This window comes from Papilio polytes, unplaced genomic scaffold (assembly GCF_000836215.1).
Source record: "Papilio polytes unplaced genomic scaffold, Ppol_1.0 DF823288.1, whole genome shotgun sequence".
NCBI classification, from domain to species: Eukaryota; Metazoa; Arthropoda; class Insecta; order Lepidoptera; family Papilionidae; genus Papilio; species Papilio polytes.
The window spans coordinates 2,102,927-2,125,964 of NW_013525916.1; the positions used below are offsets into that span (position 1 = coordinate 2,102,927).

The following is a 23,038-nucleotide window of genomic DNA, read 5'->3' on the forward strand; positions in this document are numbered from 1 at the left end:
TTTATAGATTCTTATAAAATAAATTGGCCACTCTTTATTATCAGTAAATAGTTTGAATAGTTAAGGGAAAAATGGAATTTAAAAAGATCATAAAATATTTTATCAAAATTTTCTTGCTTTTACTTCTTCATAAATCATTCTATTTATAAATACAGAAGAGGTTGTTAACAAGAAGTAGGTCAATCACAAAGACTTCACGGTTCATCTAAGTGGGCAGCCCATATAAAGTTACAAGTCATCGAAATATTCAAGTTTTAAATCAAGAGACCAAGTTAACAATAAGGGTTGAAAATGGCTAATAATCATTATCATTAACTATTACGTGATTTTAAAACTTAATAATTTTACTTAGAACTTTACACCTTTTCTTGCTTTCTTAAGTCTAGTTGATAATGAAACTTTTTTTGTAATCTGTACTGTAAATCAGTGATGAGTGGAACAATACTAATCATACTTCATATTAATATTATAAATGCGAAAGTTTAGATGGATGGATGGATGTTAGAGTTTGTAGCCTAAACGGCTGAACGAATTTCGATGAAATTTGTCATAGACTTAGAGGGTAGTCTGGAAGAACACATAGGGTACTCAGTTTTGTTTTTATAGTTCTACGCGGACGGAATCGCGGGCGAAAGCTAGTACATAGTGATTCCTGGTGACCGTGTTAAACACGGACACAGAATTTCTCAAGCGCCGTGTTATTGGATTGAAGAAGGAAAAGTATTATTGGATTAACACTAGTCGCAACTTGTAGCTCGCAATGTCCACTAATCCACGATATGATGACAGGACGTCCTTAATAACTGCTGCAGATTCCTACGGATAAGGATGTACTAAAATAAATGACAATCAATAATGAAGATGGGAAAGCTATTGGCCGTATACGTATACTACCGTGCCGCGGCACTTTTGTGTGCCGCCAAATTTTGATCTCGTTAAATATGTGTCGCAACAAAAAAAAAGCTTGAGAATCACTGCTTTAATCTATACTTCTACACTAATATTATAAAGAGGAAAGATTTGTATATTTGTGTGTATTGAAATCTCAAAACTACTAAGCCGATTTCACAAATTCTTTCACAGTTAAAAAACTACGTTATCAGTAACATGCTGTGTGTATATTATTTTTTAAGTTTACGCGAGCTGTTGCTACTATTAGTAAAAATAGATTTATGACTAGCTGTTGCTCGCGATTTCGCCCGCATGAAAAAAATAAACAATAAAAATCATAGCCTATGTTGTACACTGATAACGTAGCTCTTTAATAATGTAAGAATTTTTAAAATAGAGCCAGTAGTTTTTGAGTTACTTCGATACATAAAATATACAAATGTTTCTTCTGTATAACTGCATACTGATTTTGTATAATGTGCCTAATTTGTGTATCGCCAATGATGTGGAATAAAGAAAATGATATATGATTATTGATGTTTTTAATGATTGTCGGCGAGGGTCCGTGAATTGAAACGTTAAGTCGAGCGTTGCAGCCGCTCGGAGCGCTGGCGCTGCGAGCCGCATCTCTCTGATCACAGATCTGACAGTGCTGTGATTGACGAGCCTCGTTTACATTCGACACAAGTATTATTTATGATCACCTTGTACGAAAAGTTTTTTTTCTTAAGGAAATGAAAAGTTATCTTTTTTACGACTTCGCTCTCGTGAAATTAAAAAAAAAAAATAAATATATAGCCTATTAGATTTCGCCCGCGATACCGTCCGCGCGGAATAAAAAAAAAAGAAATGCAAGTAGCGTATGTCTGCTTCCAGACTATCCTAGAGGATATGATGTAGACATCTATGCCAAATTTCATCAAAATCTAACAAACATCCACCCACCTAAACTTTTGCATTTATAATATTAGTATGATGTTATTCAGTGATAACATAGATTTTTAATTGTGCAATTTTTGGAATCAGCTCAGTAGTTTTTGAGTTATTTCAATTAGTACAAAAATTCAAATCTTTCCTCTGTATAATATTAGTATAGATATCATTAAAGACTAAAGATAAGGAAGAATCTACACTCTCAACGCATATTAAATCAAGTTAATTTGTAAACTGAAGGAGACAATGAACTGTAATTGGCAATAAGCGTTCGTCTAATAAATGAACTAGACATCGAAACGGCAATGAGCATTAGTGCTGATTAATAAGTAGGGAGTGGAGGGCGTTCAATTACAACAATCCAGCTGCTAATTCGAGGCCGCATCAAAGCGGCACCGCGCCGCGCTCGCCGACAGAGGGCGCATCGCGACTGCAATAATTAAAATAATAAAGCATCCCCTCTCGACGCTCGCATTGTGTTGATATGACAAGTGTCCGCAATAAGTGGGACCCTCTCCGCTGGAGCAATGACAAAACGCCCGTGACTACTGTATGTAAAGATTTTCCTTTATTAATTAATAGCGGCTTGTGAGTAAGCTTTTTATTTAAGCAATTAGGGGGTTTTGATTATGTATGCATTAAAAATATTTAGTAATACGAAAGTTAAGGATGATGAAAGGACTTAAATATTGCCGATAAATCGACGCTCTATTACAATAGCAGTAGGCCGTGGATGAGGCTGGAAAAAGACTAATAATTATAGTGATTCAAAGCATGATTTGCAATTATGTTACTTAACAGTCAATCCCATAGCCATTCTATCATAATAAATTGCATATCTATATCTGACGTCACATGAATCCTTTTGAAAAATCACCATAAAGGACGACTAGCTCATGCTAAAGAAAATGCGTATTACATCCAATTACGGTTGTAATAGGCTAATTGAGGCCTATGTAGGTTAAAAGAATTCCGCTACTTCCAGCGAATGCTAACCTGTTTCTAGCCGTCGCTGACTCTGCGTATGGGCTGGCCGCGTCTAACTGTAAAGATGATCTGCATTTCCGTTCCTTGTTCACCGCAGGCTTAGGCTGTATTACTTAATATCAATTCAGATTTCACAACAGATAACATATGGGTTTGTACATTGTAGATAAGTAGAGAACAGATCGGATTTAAAATAAATAACAAGTCAAAAAAAGATTCAGAAATGTCATAAACATCATATATAAAAATAACAACAGTTGAAAAGATTTAAAATGAATACAAGCTTTACGATTATATAAAACGAGCATGTCTTGTAATTGCATTATGAATGAAGTGCACAGCATTGCGTTAGTGACTTAGCGACCAGCTCTATTAAAACCTACAGTCATCAGTTTTCCCAGCGAGCTGTTTGTTCAATCATATTTCTTTGTCTCGCTCCAACATATTGACTTTTTGTAACACTGCAAGATGAAGCTAGTACTATCAGCTTTGTTCTATATCATTTAATACATGTCTGTAAATGGTATGGTGGAATCCGGTTATTATTCACGCCAGTTGTAAAACGTACAATGTAAAGCTAGTAAATAATGGTAGTACAAATTTGTCGGGTGGATGTAGGGCGACGTTCAGTCGGACTTTCAACACACCACACTGCGGGGACACCGCGCTGTTCGTTATAATTGCTACGTTCACTTTTAACTTTGTCGTCATACGCTGGACTTGGAAAATCGATGCAACCAATTACCTAGCCTTTTGTTGCGAATTGCTAACTTTATGCTTCACACATTTCATTTAGATAAATCTAGTAATGCAAGCCATATTTAAACATCGCAGTTCTTTTTTACTTAAAGATATCGAAATTTAAATAGGAATAAAAAATCCTGTTTAAAAACCTACTGAAATAAACGAAAATAGTTAAAGGTAATTCTACAATTATAACTACATGCTGATAATAAACAAATCTGTTTACAACCGCTCACTTCAAATTCTTATAACTGTGTTACACAATTTCAAACGGGCTTCGCGAACAATACAACCGCCCCCACAAATCTCTCTTACACAAAAACAATTTCATCTAAACGATTCCAATTGAAAGTATGAATGTTAAGTGAGTTGCTGTTTAATAACAGATAAAAGTAGATGAAATACTTGGGTCGTTTGGTAAAAGTTAGTTTGCTCAAGGTGGGCGAAGCGAGGCGAGGCGACGCAGGATTTATAAAGTGTGGGGGACATCGCTTCGCAAGCGGGCGGCGCATATTTTATCCTCCCGGCTCCCGATCCGATCTTCATAACGAAATTCTCCGTTTTGATATTATATTTATATTGTTAACGTTTCGTACCTGCATATTTCTAACGGTAAATATGAAAATTTCGAGAATACCTACGACCTCCGCTCTCGGATCTTGTGGGAACAAAGATACTCGGTATTAAGAAATTTTAGACAAACATTCTGGAAGTTTTTCTTGATGGTTTTTTGCCTTTTTGTTTGAATCGTGAATCATTCGGACCGCGGTTATTTATAACAGTTCTTTTGTAATTATTTGTTTATTTTTGGACAGTTTATAACTTGATACTTTTGTTATTATAATAAAAATAACAAAAAAAAAGCAAAAAATACTAAGTACTTGAAGGTATTTTGCGATTACATAAAGCCTAAACAAACCAGGAGACTTGTTGCAAACTCTAACTATGTGTTCACGCGGGAGAGGCTGGTAACATTCGGATATGTCAAAACGAAAAAAAAAAACGGCGATGAAGTGATCGCACAACGCGGATGTTTGTCTTTGAATTATTGTAAAACTCTGTAATGTTATGTAATAAACCATTTATATCAAACAGTTCGTAAAATGTGATATTCAACTAAATTGTAATGTTGTATAGACACAAAGTAGTTATAGTGGGTAGTAAGTTTACACGTAGTGTACGGTTATAAATCTGGTTGTGTTGTAACGTGCCAGTAGCCACAATACGATCACAACGTTAACAACGCAAGCATCCGAATGGATATAAGCAAACAACGGACTACGTCACAGATTTACACTCAACCATGCCCCTACCGAAGTTGAAATGGACCGAAATAACACTTAATTAAAGATACTAACAGCAATTTTATGACAATCAGAATACAAAACGTATTAACACTTCACTAGTCAATTAGCTAAGTTGTTATTAAAGAAGGCAGTAATTAAAGTGATATACAAAACCTCATGTTAAAACAAAAACATAACCCTACAGAATCCGGTAAAATCTAAGCCAATTGTATTTATTAGTGACTCTTGTGAGAAATGTTTATCAAAACTTGATACCTGCCTTCTAAGAAACTTGTCTAAATCCGAACGTAAACACATAAGTAGACATATAGATAACAGAGTTATATGATGTCTCGGTTAATTCTAAGAAACAATATAATGTTACCTTTAATTCTTACATCACATGGACTAGTTCATTCTACGTCTTTTCAAGGTCAATTATTACGATGTTTTATCGTGTTTTATTAGCATATAAAAACTCTTTAGCGATTTATCCTAAATCTATATTCAATTTTAATGCTTTTAAATTAACTATGAATAAAGTCGTCTTATAGTGAACTACAGGAATTGTAAGCATCATGAAAATTTAACCATTTTTAATAGCCAAAACTTTGCAATACAACATACAACTTCTTAGAAGGATTGTAATGGTGATGTGTTGTTTCAGCGAGCGGCGCGCTCGCAGCCGGCACGATTGCGTCCCCGTGGAGCGCGGCGGGGCTCGGGCGGCCCGGACGCCAAGCACCTCGACGTCGGAGACGCCAGTGACGATGAGAAGGTAAACAATCATATCTCCAAATACTAAAGCTTACTGTCATACTGACTTGTACGTTTAGTGTTATCCATACTATAAGTTACATTTCCACTCTCTTTATTTTCCATTCATTATGAGCCAGTAATAATAAAACGCATTGATCTCTTACCGCGAATTTAAACTAATTGGTAGTACATTTCGCATTTCGCACTTTTCGCCGAAATTGCATACATATTTTTTTCCGATTTTAAGAATTGCATTGGTATTATAACAACTTTCCTTGTCATTGGACATATTCGTACAAGTTCAAAACAGTATTGTATTATACTATATATATACTCTAAATGCAAGTGTCATTCGATAAACTCGACAGTAGTACGTTATCTTAATTTTCTTAGCCTCTTCGAATCATGAATCAGCACAAAATCAAACTTCTTTTAAAGTGGGAAGACAATAATAAACCTTTTTACATAGATAATAAATTAACACAGCACGTTTTACTCCGTAAATGTTAATTTATTTTGACACGAGTACGATACAAGTAACAGGTGTATCGATTATTCGTAATTCGGCGAGATATCGCTCGAGTATTTCGAGTGTTCGCGGAACGGCGAGTGATTCACGATGTTTTCGAACGACGTCCGCGTCGGCTCCCGAAGTCGGTGTGTATTTTTATTTTCCTTTGAGAATAGAATCGAGTCTATTAATTACAATGACGCACTCGCCTTGTGTTTCTGATCCAGGGAAAATCGAGACGTTCCGACTTCACCCGGCGTCTGTTTTATGTTCACTGGATACTTTGACAGTAGTATCGTTTTCATAATTTATTGTAGTTCCGCACAACTTCTGTAGCCCTAGTTGTAGTAGAATATCTCACATTATCCTACGCATGTATGTATCAAACACATAATAGTTAACAATTACATTCAACGATAGTCTATTGTATAGTAGGAACAATCTTTGTCAAGGATGTTTAGAGTTGTGGAGATAATAATCAAAAACATAGAATTAGTTTTAATTGAACGTTTCTTGTGATGAGATCAAGGCTTGAAGGTATTTAATCCATCAATTCTCCTGATAACTACTCTATCTCATTTGTCCCCATCTCTTTGTAACTTTTTGCACCCCTAAATAAAATCTAACAATGCGTTCATTTTTCTTCTTTTATCATTTAATTGACCACGAAAAAAGTTTGCTATTGGTAATTAACTTTTTATCACAGAGATTAATGTAATTTATCAAGGCGTAGTATTATCATAAAAGCCGACATTTGATAACACTGACTTTTATCCATTCAATGTGAAATCACTAATACAGAGCCGATGTTTCTATACGCGTTATGAATGAATACGCCGGTTCCGTCAAGGTCAGTTTACTTACGCAGACGGAGTCGCGGGCGCGCATTGGTTCATGTAATAGAATGAATTGTCACACTAAGGCATAGTACACACTGGAGAAGTGTTTCCCTTATTCCATATTGTATTGAAATTAAATATACATTCCTGCATCACAGGTTGCAGTGATCCACGAAAATTGAGGAAAATTTCAATAAATATACCTCCACCTTAGCCACAAAATAGTCGTTTAATTAAATTGTCTACACTTTCGTAAGACATCATTATTACTAATTATTAAAAATAGACGTGAGTGCTAACCGTTTGATTTTTCAAACATTGTTAAAATCAAATCAGTCTTGGTCTTTCTGATTCCTTTGTAATGACACTAACTAAAAAAAACTCGTAATCTTTTACTATAAATAATGTCACTATATTCTATTCTTATCTAGCTAACAAGAGCTTGTTAACTTCAACGTGACAGGTAGTAAAATCATTTAACGTATTGATTTCTTACATACGTAGCTCCAGTGTGAACCACTCTTTAGTATCGAGAGATGTCGATTCATGTTCACATTTGAATGCCAATACTATTTTTTCGAAGCGCAAATATTTAGAGGAACGAAGGTCAAGGTGAAACCGATCGCGGCAAATCCCATTCGCTAACTGATAACTTGGGAGAGCTACTACATAAACAATTCCTTTAATCGATTGTAATTACGATGTTTAGTATTGAACTAGAGCTTCAGTGAAATGTTTATATTGCGTTGTTACCTAGAACTACAGGTAATTTTGATTACAAACGTAATGTTACAGGAATACGCTTACTAATGTGCACAGACTTTTCAAAATTGGAGATTTCATGTACCTCCTCAACATTAGGCACAATGATAAAAGTATTTTTAAAAGTAGCAAAACTGGATTATAAAAGAAGCAACTAGAATTAGACAGAATTAAATATATTAGTTTCATCTGATGATCTAGAAATGATTTAAATCTCTTAATTTCGATAATATAGACAATATTATAACAGTTTTCAACCATCATGCTATTTTGACGGACCAAAACCTATCCCAACTAAACTACAACAACTAAGTTTTTTCAGATAGTTAATAAATCATTAACTTTTCCAGGACCTGTCAGCTGCAGATGCAGAGGGTGTTTGGAGTCCAGACATCGAGCAGAGCTTTCAGGAGGCGCTGGCCATCTACCCCCCGTGTGGCAGGCGCAAGATCATCCTCTCCGACGAGGGCAAGATGTACGGTGAGTCCGGACATGCTAGAGGAACTTGCGGTTCAAACGCGTATTGCCAGAATGTTCTATTTACGTTATAAAACGACTATGAAAGATAGTACCGTAGAAGAAAAAGACTGGGATTCTATCACTTTCAGCCTATTGGACTCTACGTTGGCCTAAAATTATGTGTATGTGGCCTCTGGAGACCGACTTTTTTTTTTTTAATACCAGTAAGTTTACAGAATATAATTCTCATTGGTTTGATTGTGTTTCTTGTAACACAATTATGTTCATGAACAACTAATGGTTTTTAAAAATAAATACACAAGTCAATAAAACGTTAAAAATGCCATTTCGTAGTGACCTCGGAATACCTTCTATGACTTATTATATAGATTAAAAATAATTGTTAGGCATTCTGAAATGTTATATATGTATGTCAAAGGCAATTACTGTATAAAGTATTTCTAACAGTTTTTTTTTTATAAATAATCGCTACGTGGTATGAAAATATTTTTTGTACTTTTAGTAATTGAAATACGAAACTAATACCTAGAAGTTCCGCATGATTTTGTGTTGAATTGTTAAGTAAAAAAATCGCATACAAATATTATCACCAAATGGTCATAAAATTTTATAATTGCCATTCCCCTTCCACGTTCGACGCGAATTTCAGTAAGACAGAGTAAGAAAAGTATTAGGCACTTACAATCTTATTACCCTTATGTATTAAATAGAATAGAATTTTGAACTTAATTATATTTAAAACTCCCAATATGGGATCAAAAAACTATAGCTAAACTAAACAAGGCTGAAATATAACGTGAATTTTATGTAATAAAAATAGTTCAAACCTATAGAAATGCTCGGAAATTATGCTAATTATTGTTGCTACCTCAATAACATGACGCAATATGCGCTTAGTATACATAAATGCATACATATGTTACATTGTTAATTACCACAGCGTAGATTTTCAGCGTTAGACTAAAATGATTTAGGTGTCCTAGAATCTAAATAACTTTTATTGGTTACGTTTTGTTACTTTCTTCTTCGATCTTGTTTATAAAACTCATAAAGTATCAGATCACTGATGATTTTAAAAATATGAGAGGGATTCCAAATAGTACTCCAATAATTTACAATTTATAGCTGTTAAACTAGTAGACAGTGTTAAAAGTAGTAATGTAAAAATATTTATAACATACGTGGGCGAAACCAAATACAAAAGTTAGTTAAATATAATACCCAACACGTCAACAGATGCTAAATTTACCATTGAATCATCTTGAACATTGTTTCATTGGATTTACTTACACAACATATATGATATCAAGGTCGGTAAATGAACAATACGAGACAAAAGACGGTAAGCGCTGACGGGGGCACGCCGACAAAGCGGTTTGCAATACAATTCCACGGAAAAACGAGCACCGACAATTATTATCTGGCGATCGGCCCGTGTGTCCGATACCGGGAAGTGGACACGTATCGTTTCATTTTCTTTCTCATATTAGGAGAAAATAACTCCCAGGTGGTATTCATAGTTATTTTATCACTCTAATTACTAAATGAAATTTAGGACTTTTAGAATAAAAATTATACAATTTACAAATAAACGTTTTTCGAAGAAAATCAAGACACTGAATTAAGTTGTTTATGAATATCATGTTATTATTTTGCATTCATTACTGTTTTGGCTTTAGTATCGTTTTTTTTTCTATTAACTTAATTTTTTAGGTCGATTTTCTCCCTAGTTCTATTCCTATTATTCAGAATGCAGTTTTTACAACTGTCATTATTTTGAATAACTTGTTATCATTATTTTTTATTTGTATAACAGACAAATAATTTTATTAAGCATCCAAGTATCTTTTTTAATTAAGTGATGATGATGCCACAAAACCTTAGTAAACTTTTTTGTCAGTCCTCAAATGTGTTTGAATCAATGATATCACAAGCCTATAGCTATAGCTTGTATTATGTCGGATGGAAGGGGTTACAGAAAATTGACCCTCGACCTAATTCAAAGTCAAATTCATTAAGTCGCGTCAGTTACAAAGAAAGCTCGGCAGATACGGCTATAAGGCAGACTGCAGACGAACATTTTTTCACGTTGCTCTGTTAACTCAGGAAGCTCGTTAACGCGACGTGACGATTGCCACTTAAATGAAACCTTTTCCCTTCAAGAAATTAACAACGCCCGGAAATCTTTTGTACTTCACAAAACTCGAACGATTATTCACACTAGTTTTTATTTGTTATGTGCCAGATCTATATTTTTATAAAGTACAGTTTTCCAAGGACACATTCTACAATCACACTTTACGAACTGTAAAATAAACAGTTTTTTAGAGCCGGTTTACTTTCATTATTTGATAAGAACCAAAGCAGTAATATACGAATTCATTTATGACCACTGATTTATTCACATTCATAACAATTAATGCGTTACTCTAATTTTCAGTTTTTGTTTAATTCTTTGGCAAAAAAAATAGAAAACGTTAGCGAGGATTCTGGAACTTATAACTTCTATCGCGGTTATCAAGCCACGTTTTCAAAACCTACGGTTCTACAAACATTGTCGATGTGTGTAGAAGTTTTTAAATTTCGCAACTTTATTAAAATATACCAAAGTAAAAAGCCGAATTAATGCAGGTTGGATGAAATGGCGACAGGTTACTGGTGTGACTTGTGATCCAAGAATGCCTCTTAGGCTTAAGGGACAGATCTACAAGTCCATCATAAGACCTGTCGTATTGTATGGATCTGAATGCTGGGCCACCAAAGTTGCGGATGAAAGGAGATTGCATGTGGCTGAGATGCGTATGTTAAGATGGATGTGTGGTGTGACAAGATTGGATAAAGTTAAGAATGTGTACATTAGAGGAAGTTTGAAAGTAGCGCCAGTGGTGGAGAAATTGAGAAGCAAAAGGTTAGCGTGGTATGGACATATTATGCGACGAAATGATGGGGACATAAACCAGAAAGTGTTGAGATTGAATGTGGATGGCTACAAAGGAAGAGGAAGACCGAAGAAAGTATGGATGGATTGTGTGAAGGAAGATATGCTTAAGAAAGGAGTGGATTCAGATATGACGGCTGATAGAGATGTATGGAAGAGCAGCACATACTGTGCCGACCCTCCATAAGGGATAAGGGCAAGTGGATGATTAAAATATACCAAAGTAATTAACGAGTATGATTTTTTTTGTTGATTAAAAAAGCATAAAGCGTTTACTATTACATTGATTTTGCATTTGTCAATGTTTGCGATACTGGCACCTAACGATAGTGAATGTGTGAACTGAGACCGACTCTCAGTGGGACATTAGGAGAACGGCCAACAACACTGTAGAACGCTTTTTATGTTGACAGGTTCATTTAATTGTATACCACAATAATACGATCCATTGCTCCTTGTAATGGCTATGTTTTTTAAATTAAATGCTAAATAGAAAGTAGCAACATTCTTTAGTTTTCCTTTATAGTTGAAGTTCATATTCACGATTCTATCAAGTTCATCAATTTGAAAAGCAAATGATAAGGTGCGCAAACTTAATAACGGTTAATCTACTCGTAGTGGAGCAAGTTTCTAAATCCTTAGGCCATTGTTATTGATTGCATTATAAGTCTGAACGTACCCTTACTTGAGAAGTGTCATCTTCTTCCCTAAATGGCTATCATTACATCTGTTTGATTGCACCGTTATCGCGCGGAATAATGTTGATGTAACTAGATAGTCGGATTGTACCATGACGAGATTATCTGGCCCTGAAATTTCCTTACTTCCAGGGTGTCTTCTTTCTTATATCTTTTCCTGAATTGCACTGAAAACCTCCCTATAATTAACCTTTTGCAACCCTTGTTCGTTGTTGCCAGTACAGACGGCACATATGGTGATTTTTCGGCGGAGTTTCGGAGACGCGTACGTAACCCGGCACAATTGACGTGGAACAATTAAAGTCGTCGGGGGCCATTAAGCCTGCGGACTGCCATTAAGCCCGCGTCAGGCCAACATTACACGGCCGGGTTTTAATTAAAGGACTGTCCGCTAAGCCCGCGCCGGATGGAATTGCTAAACAAATCTACATCAGACGCCGTGTCCACCTTAAGTGATTTAATGTACGCAAAGAAATGCGACATTTTAATAACGCCTATGGTACCGAGGCCTCGGACAAATTGTTTATTACATTTAAGCTGAATTAGAGATGTTTGCGAACTCATTTTTAAAATAAAGCGATGTTATTATTTTTCCGCTAAGTGGAATATTAAACAAAATTATCTTTCACGTTGTCTCTTCTTATATTTTATTTTTTAAATTAAAAATACTGTGACAAAAAATTCTACGTAAAATATAGGAACATTTATACATCTGGAATACCACGTTAATTATGTTAGGATGCTTCAGGAAAGGAACTTTAACCGGTAATTAAATTGCTGAATATCTTAGATTTTAGAGAATATATTTATATTTCTTTAATATTAGCATTGACCACTGCATCCCTCTACAATTGACGAAAAGGCCATGTAGAGTCGCGGTGTCAGCACTAGCGTCCACATAATTGCGGGCACGCGCCTCGTCCGGACAATATATGAGCACATTACTCGCGGACGTGTCGGCCCGGGCTTAATCTAGCTCAAGTGCGTCACCCTTGTCCGTCCGTCTGTTCCCTCGCCCTCGGCTCGCCCTTACCCGTCGCCGTCGCGGATAATCTCCGGGAAATTACTAAACTGCCCTCGCACCTATTGCCTATAACCGTGACTTGATTCTGTGAAATGGCATAATCTATAATTGCAATTGGTCTTTGACCATTTCAGTCGTAATCATTGTATCTTAGATAAATCTAGTACGATGTTTCCAAAAGGAAAGTGAATTGATTTACCACTTTATGGATGTTGCGTTTTTATTACTTGATGTAGCTAAATCGAGCTGCAAAGTTCTCATTGTGACCTAAAAATGTCAATGATACATTTCCGATATCTCTCAGAGTCTTGGCCACCCTCTCAAATTTTACAAAAAAGAATTCGAAAATCTTCATTATTATTTTTTCTACAGAAGAACAGGAATAAAAATTGTGTCAAGGTTATGAAAGTGAAGTAGTTTTCGTTGTTTTCAATATCTTAGCTCAAATAAGCAATGATTATGTTATCGGCAGCACACATGAGCGATAAGTAAGTGGAGAGCAGCGACGAAGTGGCGCGGTGGCGAGCTGTTGGCAACAGTTCGGCTTCAGAACACCGGCAGCGTTGCTGCAGGCGTTCGTGAGTTAAGACATTCAAAACCGCTCAATATCCTGGCAGTATGAAAGTTTCGCTGGCGCTTCACGTGGTCCGGGGGCGGGAGCGCGGCGGGCGGCGGGGCGCGCCGGGAGGGCTAAACTATGCGAAGAATGCGCAATTAGTGAGCGAGCGAGCGTGTAAGGGGCCCGCCGCCGAGCGAACGCAGTAAGAAAATATAAAGAAGGGGCGGGTTTCGCTCCCGTTGTTTAGCGCCCCGCCCGCCTTCGGCCATAACTCCCGATTGTCTCCCGCGCGGACCTCCTTACGGCGTCTCGGCTCAACCCTTCCCGAAGCTCCGCTGCATATCTTCTGTTTGGGTCAGCGTGAATTTCTGCCTCGACCTCTCCGAATGTTTCTTTTATTGGAACACGCTATGTCTTTGTAGTTTCTCCATTTGGAACGTCTTCGAGCGAGCACTGATTACTATGTGCGTAATTTTATTAAATCCAATAGTGCAGAACAATCAATATGTTTGGCAATTAAACGTCTATGTATTGTGCCATTCGTCTTTTTGAAGAACAAGAGGAAATTACTTATCTAAAGCTTAATTGTAATTTGTTTATTTCAGTAAGTTGTCTATTCAATCAACTGTTAAACGATATGCATAAGTCACAATGTATTTCCAAATTCATGGATCCCCCAGATAACGACTAGGGAACTGCGGACTTATTTAATCGTCAGTCTATATTACATCAATTTGTAGATCAATACTATTCATTTATATATAATATGTTTTATGAAAGGTCTAATAAGAATATATCTGTCACAAAGCTGTAATGGAAAACAATCGCGAGGCCGAGTCGGCGGTACGTTAATGTGTTTCTGATGGTTCTTCAATATCACTCCGGTTATCGTATAAATTATGTTATAGACGTTTGTAATCATAATATATTGTTCTGGATACTATTACACTAACATCTTATTATATTAAGATGTCCTTCCGTTTAATTTCGTTGACATATTATATCCAGAAACAATAGTAATATCTCGAAAATAGTAAATAATTTCTCGAATTAAAATGTACTTTGTAATTAATTAGCTGTTGCTCGCGACTTCGCCCGTGTGAAATTAAAAAATATATCCTGCCTATAAGAACCTATCTAACTGTGAAAGAATTTTTAAAATCGACCTAGTAGTTTTTGATTTATTTTAAACATACAAAAATACAAATCTTGTCTCTTTATAATATGAGTTTTTTTTTATAATATAAGGTGGCAAACGAGCAAGATAGATAGAAAAAATAAAAACAATTAAAATAGCAATACATGATCTATGTTATAAAAATTGTCGTAGAAAACTTTAAATATTCATAGGTCTACACGCACAATTAGATCGGAGCTCTCGAGAGCGTGGCCGTTGCCAACGGACCAAATTAGCCAACTAACCAACTAATAAATAATGATCTCTTGTTTTTCTATTCGGCACGGAATAGAAACGCAGCTCATCCTCCACGTTGGTTATTTATATCGGATGCACGCGACGATTCGGGTGAAGGCACTCTACACGTCGATCTGCGGCTGCGGCGGTGTGTCGCCACACTTTACTGTTTATAGCACAATCTTAATGTACCTAATTTTGTCCTAAATTTATACTTCAAAAAACTAGTCGATACGAGATTCGAGAAACTTTCACTGTTAGAAATATAAACATGTTTAATCATTTTAGTAATATGGACGCAAAATTAAGTTTTCAGATGGTTTTTTTATATAGAGTTATAAGATTTTAAATGCCTTTTAGGGAGTAGGACTATTCTAAATTATTTCAAACTAGCTTTCGCCCGCGACTCCGTCCGCGTGAAATTAAAAAAAACAAAAGTAAGTAGCCTATGTGTTGTTCCAGACTATGTTTTACATCTATGCCAAATTTCGTGGAGATCCGTTCAGACGTTAAGCCTACAAACTCTAAAAACGTTACGTTACGTTACGTCACGTTAAAATTTTGACCCCTATTCGTGGGTGCTATAAGCCATTTTTATAGTAATTCTTCTCTGCATATACAACTTAGTCTTTAAGTTTAGAAATTAAATAAAGAAAATGTTCAAACTGTCGATTCACTATTATTAAATTCATCGCGTATTATTTCCATGTTAATTTCGTTTCGGTCGCAGAGATCGCTAATTTTAACTCAACACCCGCAGGGAAAACTTCCCGAAACGGTGCCATAACTCCATAGCGATCCCAAGAATGTCCCGACACAGTCTACAAAACTTTACTTCACGATATTACGACTCGCTTTCACTTTAATCTTACACAATTTTGTATTGAGTCCTAAATTATAAGCGCCTAATGAAAAATTTTACACTTGCAAAACATTTTATAATTCTCATTTCTGAAGTTCTCTATGAAGATAGTAATAAATACTTGTATCTGGATAAAGTACTAATTATTTTGACTAAGTACCACATTCCGAATTGGTTACTTTAATGCTGTGATTATGAAGTTCTCATTTATTTTATCACTAGCTGTTCCCGTGCCACTTCAATCGCGTAAAATTATGAAAATTGTTTTATTCATTAAATTTGTCAAATTCAATTGCAAATGTCAAAATGACATGACGATGACAAACCATGGTAACCTTGCTTCCTTGAGGTTGGCAGCAACTTATGGTCTCTTTCCCACATTAGGGTTTTTATCCAAAATATTTACCCAGTAAGATGAATGGCGTGAAAATGTATAGCCTAAAGCGGGACGTAAGTGTAGGGTTTTTTTATTAAAAAGAGAATTATTCGAAAAATGCTGTAATTGCTGACATCTTAGGCAACAAAGAAATGTGCGTTTACGCTTTATTATAATAGTATAGAAGTATAGATAACCTCGTGATTTATAAGTGTTAGTTTAAACTAAATTTCAAAGGAATAAAACTCAAGTTACGTAGTTCGGACTTTATCGAACCAAAAACACTAACGAATGGTTAAACATCTGGGAAACTGGCCATTAGAGATATATTACTTTACATCATTATTTTACAACAAGCAAATAGTCTATCAATGCCTGCTTTATTTTAACTAGCACATAATAGTGCCAATTTCACTGAAATACATTCATATTCTGTACTAAAAGTCTGGTATAATTTATTGGTTGTGTTATATAAATTTTCGATGATTTCATAGAGCGGTTCAATTATGAAAATTTAGCCGGCGGTCAACGATCAATCGATGTACGTACATTTGCGTGTGTATGTGATGTGCGTTCGCCCCAACGAGCCGGTAAGGGGTTAATTAAATTCACAGCAACCGTCTCCCGTCGCCTCGCATTCCCCGAATTCAATGAGATTTCAATTTACTTTGGTCTAGTCGAGTCTTTCATTGTCCACGAATTAATACACTATCGAGAGAATTGGATCGCGCGGGACTCCATTGTGCTGAATGCTTTTAATGCTTTCTACTTATTTTGTTCACTTTGTGAAGAGCAATGAAACAACGCTTTTATTGAAATCCTTTGAGTATTTACCGAACTATTAGTTACGATTGTGATATGCTTATACATGCGAACTTTGACTTTTGAATAGTGTAATAGACAATCTAAAATCTATCTATATTACGATTTATCCAATAATGATTATAATATCTCTAACTTATAATAACGAGAACTCAAATAACTATTGAACTGTTATTCTACAACAATTGCGAAATCACCACTAGAAAACTGCAATAGTACCTTTAATGGAGAGAAAATGTGTCACTAAATGTTGTTTCTCAGTATTAAATTCACTCGACAGATTCCTAACCACTAACATTTCAGAAAGATAAAGACCAACCTTACGTAGTAAGTCCGTCGTCAAATACCAAAGCCGTATTTCTCAGTAAAGTGGTATACATGAGTATATATGTACGTAGCCCAGCTTATAATGGAGATAATTTTGCCGGTGTACACGCTAATATATTATCGAGACGGCATAGCAGGGGAGGGAATGCGTCCATTGTAATATGCGGGATGTAGATTCGATATAATCTATTCGAATTTGCATTATTGATGAGTTGAACAAATCAAAAATGATTTATTGATAAATAACTAGCATTTGATTAGTACCTATCATACTATCATACTTCAGACTTCATATTAATATTATAAATGTGAAAGTTTGGGTGGATAGATGGATGTTTCTTAGAGTTTGTAGCCTAAACGGCTGAACGGATCTGGATGAAATTTGGAATAGGTGTAGAGGATGGTCTGGAAGAACACGTAGGCTACTTGCTTTTGTTTTTTTTTAATTCCACTCGGACTGAGTCGCGGGCGAAAGCTAGTATAAAATAGTAATTATTGGTAACTTAGTTTATATGCAGTAATTAAATGCATAAGTATAACACATTTTCAGAATTCACAACCATTTGGATTATCTCATTTCGAAATGTTTATTGATTCGATCGAATGCGTACTATGTTAAATGTTTTATCCAGAAAACCAATAGTTATGTTAAATGATGGATTCATCGGAAGCGGTGCACGTTATTCCATGAAACTATTAAAATAAATCGACGCTTCTCCCGTCGCCAGCTCGCATTCCGCCCCGACTGCAGTTTCAATAATTGAATAGCTATTCAAAATATTCGGTTGCAGTTTCAATTATTGAAAATAGCTATTCAAAATATTTTCAAAATAGCGGGCCTGGGAGCGCAGTCGGCGCGGTCCGGGGCCACGGCGCGCCGCTCGCAATGAATCCACAATGCAAACTATCTCGCGGGTTATGTCAATTGACGAGGGCGAGGGTTGCGTTTTTATTACTCCGTTTATAATCTCTGCCCATGTTTAACAATTCCTCAAAAATATTGCATTCTCCTGTGTTTTTTTACACCGCCAATATCTGTTAATATTTATCTAATTGTGATCCGACGCTGTAATCCAGAGTTTATTTTTTTATTCTAGATGATAATTAGGTTTTGTTACGTCTTGTTATTAAAAATGTATCTTTTATTTCTTAATGAAACCTAAAAACATTAAGTGCTATCAACTCTTACACTTTAACAAGGAAAAATAATAGCGTGAGATGACTGCAGATGAGGTGTACGGTGATTTGGCCACGCCCGGCCAATTTAGAGCTGTGATGTCACCGCTAAACGCGTCAAACAATTACCTTGCGCGGACGTAATGCCACGCTCTCGCACGCTTCTAAACATTATGACATTATCACTTGTGTCCACAATACATGCACTAATTAATTTTGTACACAAAATTAGATTTTATATAAAAATAGAACACTGCTATTTTCTATCTAAATCTATGCATAAAATCATGGTTACCTTATTTAAAAAATGGAAATGTTTTAATTAAAAACTACGTAATCTGGATTATTTTTATATGAACTCTATAAATACTTGGCTTCTATATCAAATACAGTTTATGAACTCGATATGCAATCAAGTAAAATATAAAGTCAAAGTTCATTTCGCTCGGTCTCTTTTAATTTCTTCGTCACAGCGCCTTGAGCTTTCCCCATTCGTTTTATTATCTAATTAAGTGCAATAAATCGTGTTGCAGGAAGGAACGAGCTCATAGCGAGATATATTAAGCTAAGGACAGGAAAAACCCGCACAAGAAAACAGGTCTCGTCACACATACAGGTGCTGGCGAGGCGGAAGCTGCGAGAGATACAGGCCAAACTCAAAGTGGTGAGTACATGCCCTTATTTCGTATACATTTGTCTTGTAACCCATTGTTATATTTTATCATATAAGCAGTTTCAATTGAACATTGTCTTAAATAAGGGTTATAAAACTTTATTCTTATAAAAAGCCTTACCGACACATTCATTGTATTAATATCAAATCAAAAGAATACATTTATACCAAACAAAGGATGCGAAATTATGCAAAATGTCTCACATACTATAGATTTACGTATGCGATTTTTGACATCTCATTTAGTAAAAAATGAACTTGATTTATAATTCCAATTAAATTAACAGTTATTGCGCGATAATTGAAGACTATGAGTTTATGATACGTCCATTAGATTTGGACTACAGGGTTCAGTGTTCAGCTCTCTAAGAGCTCCCGGAGATCACCAGCGAAAGAAAGTGTTTGCTGAGGTTCACTGATTTTAGTTGCGATTTAAAATAGTTGGTATTCGTGGAGTTGCGGTCTATAGCTGTCTTCTACTAACTGGTATACCCAACATGAGATAACAATCGATGATGGCTATAGGACGGTGGTGTGATGAAGGATAAGGCGATGCAGTCAATGAGCTCGCTGTCGAGTGCGCAGATAGTCGCCGGGCTCCCGCACCCGGCGTACCACACGGTGCGAGGCATGCCTTTGTCTTACTTGCCGGTGAACAGAACTAGATTGCCTATACTGTGTTGTTGCTTCGCCGTTGCCCGTTACTCGATTTCGACGAAATGATAGCTAGCCTCAGATAGATACCGGAAGGTCTGAACTAGTTTTGTTTGTAAAAAATGTAGTACAGCCCCTTTTGAAGTATATCACTTAAATCATAAGACTATAGTTTGTAGAAGGAACAAATATAAGTAACCTTAACTTTGTTATTTACTGACTAATGCTAGGTTGCTGCATTTTCAATTTATTTTTTCATTACCAATTAATACATCAGTGTAGAACTCTAGTTACGTAGTTAGAAACGCATTTCGTGAAGTTATCGCGAACACTGAAGAATGGTTAAAAGTAGCTGGGAAACCGGACATAAATCGTTTCAGTTAGTTTGTTAACAGTTTACATTCATTGTACGTCGTTATATGACTAAACTATTGTAGTTTTCAGTACAATTAATACGTAAGTGACCTTTAAGAACATAGAATAAGAAAAATTTACGAGGACGGGTTTCGGTGAACGGAGTTGTGAAGGCATGTCGCAAAGCACGCTCTACAAGTACTCGAAATAACATCACATACGAATCGCTTTACTTACAAAATAACTCCGTGTTATCCACAAAGTTTGATTGTATTTCTATTTGTACACCGTAAGTTTTCACTGTCGAAATAACTATATAAACAAATATCGTCATCTCTTAATTTCGTTTTAAAATAAGCGAGATACCAATATCTTTTTCTACTTCTCTTTTCACAGTGAAAACGTAAAGTTACATTGACATTACTTTATTATTATACACTACTTTAATTCAATATTTACGATTTAATCATCGTTAATTAAGATCAATGTACCAAAGTTTCAAAATAACTTGCTTTTTGTATAAATTTAATGAATTTAAATTTAACGCTTAAATATCCCGAAAGCTTGTATTGTTTAAATGTGTTCAATGCTTCAGTTTCAGTGTGTAGAGAATTTGCCGCTCTTAACAACTTGGGCTAATTTAATTATTCTAACAAAATGTTAACATTACAAAACAATGCATTATGAATTATTATTACGTATATAATAATCGTATAATTTCTCTTTCCAGCAATTTTGGCAACCTGGTCTACAAGCAGGCACTTCGCAAGAGTAAGTACATTCATTATTTATATTATTTGACAGTGGTAGAGCCCGCTTTAACATCTTCGCACGAATGGGCCGGCTCGCCCGGTGTAATACCACGACCACACAGAAAACAGGCGTGAAGTGGAAGCAATTCCGCGTTTCGTCTGATGAGTGTGGAGGCCTAATTTTAGTCCCTTTCCCTTTCCACCCTTTTCTTAAGAGGATAGGATGGGAAGGAAAAGTGGATTTGACCGTGGAGGAGACTAATAGGAAGGGGAAACGTCCTCTTTATTCGCGTCTCCTCCATCAATTAAGTGTAGGTAACGCATCTGAAATTGTGGATGTTTATGAGCAACAATCGCTTTCCATTTCGGTGGATTCAGGTGGCCGCTTGCTCGTTTGCTACCTTATATTATAAAAAAAAATTAAGTTAAATAACTTAAGTTTATATATAGAATCGTAACAATAGTTACAAATGTACGTAATAAGTAAAGAACGTTAGTATGTAATTAGATTACATGCCTTTTATCAGTAAGCAAATCATACAATAAAACCTTGCTTTATTTATATACCTTACTAATGTTATAAATGCGAAAGTTTAACTGCTGAACGGATCTCGATGAAATTTGGTATCGATATAGAGCATAGTCTGGAAGAACACATATTCCACGCGGACGCAGTCATGGGCGAAACATAGTTATACACATGATGAGCTAGCAGAGTATATTTTTAAGAATTAGGGAATTTTTCAAATAGAGCAATAAAGATTTGCATTATAACAAACAGCATAACAGTTGACACAGAGTAGACCAACGATGATAAACAAATAGCATGTGTACCATTATTGGCATGTGACATAAAACTTTGAGCAGTGTTCTGATCACAAAATTTAATATGCACAATAAATAAAAGTATGAAGTAGATAATACATGAAGAACGAACTCAAAGCGATCCTCATACTACTTTGCTAATTACAGATCCAAAAATTATTTGATGGCACGACCATGTTAAACGTTTCGTTATGAAATTGGCACTTTGATAAGTAAAGGTTCTCCTCTGTCGTTGGCAAACTTTTCAATCTTATCTAACGTGAGATCAGAAATGGGTTGTATGTTAGTGGTGATTCAGGAAATAGAATTTCTTACTGGAACTTTAAAATGTAGGATCTAAGATCACTTGGTCTAAAAGTTGAAAATATCTTCAAAATAGCCCACTGTCTTCTAGCAGTTCATAACCCATGTGTGGGATATGTTACAGTGTGAAGCCGTTCCCTGGCGCGGGCTACAAGGGTGTGGGCGTGGGCGTGGGTGTCGGCGTGGGCGTTGGAGGCGCTGCCGACGTGGCGCCACCGCCGTGGGAGGGCCGCGCCATCGCCACGCACAAACTCAGATTAGTTGAGTTCTCCGCCTTCGTTGAGCATCCTAGAGACACGGATACGGTAAGCAAATAATACTTTATAACTGTTGTTCTTTGTTAACCACATTTCAGTACATCTATGAACATGTTTCCGACTCAATCATACTAATGTTATAAATGCGAAAGTTTAGATGGATGGATGGATGTTTGTTAAAGTTTATACCCTAAACGGCTTAACAGATTTCGATGCAATTTGGTATAGATGTAGACGATGGTCTGGAAGAACACATAGGGTACTCGCTTTTGTTCTTTTTTTAGTTCCACGAGGATGGAGTTGCGGGCGAAAGCTAGTAAAAGAATAAAGATTTAGTATTAGCCAACTTTTACTTCAATAGTTTCTGTATTTATTATTTTCAGTACCCCCCTAGTACGACGCCGGCGCAACACCTTTTTGTCCACATAGGTGGCACAGTTACCTACGCGGACCCCCTATTAGAAGTAAGTGCTATAACAGAATATTGTAAAGGAATTTCTGCCTTCTTTCACAAGTTTCAATTTCTAATGTGTTTTTTCTTTCAGTCAGTAGATGTTCAACAAATAAACGACAAATTCCCTGAAAAGAAAGGCGGCCTAAAAGAGTTGTACGAGAAAGGTCCGCGGAACGCGTTCTTCCTCGTCAAATTTTGGGCTGACCTCAATACAAATAACTTGGATGACCCCGGCGCCTTCTACGGGGTCACTAGTGTGTGAGTACATGATGATATTACATTTTTCTTTATTTCCCTTCTGAACTTCCACTTATCAGTATTATATTTTTTTTAAATTTTTTATAACATCTCATTACAAGGACATGAGGTAGCACTAAA

At 35.9% G+C, this 23,038-nt stretch overlaps 1 protein-coding gene across 1 annotated transcript in view; it reads left to right on the top strand.

The window, feature by feature from the left end:
• Positions 1–23,038, top strand: part of LOC106104996 (protein scalloped) — a 74,043-nt gene that overhangs the window by 48,450 nt on the left and 2,555 nt on the right. The window contains 8 exon segments of the mRNA XM_013285193.1: positions 5,509–5,557; positions 5,559–5,619; positions 8,063–8,192; positions 18,922–19,052; positions 20,800–20,840; positions 22,074–22,254; positions 22,590–22,670; positions 22,752–22,918. Coding sequence (XP_013140647.1) covers positions 5,509–5,557; positions 5,559–5,619; positions 8,063–8,192; positions 18,922–19,052; positions 20,800–20,840; positions 22,074–22,254; positions 22,590–22,670; positions 22,752–22,918 — 841 coding nt within the window.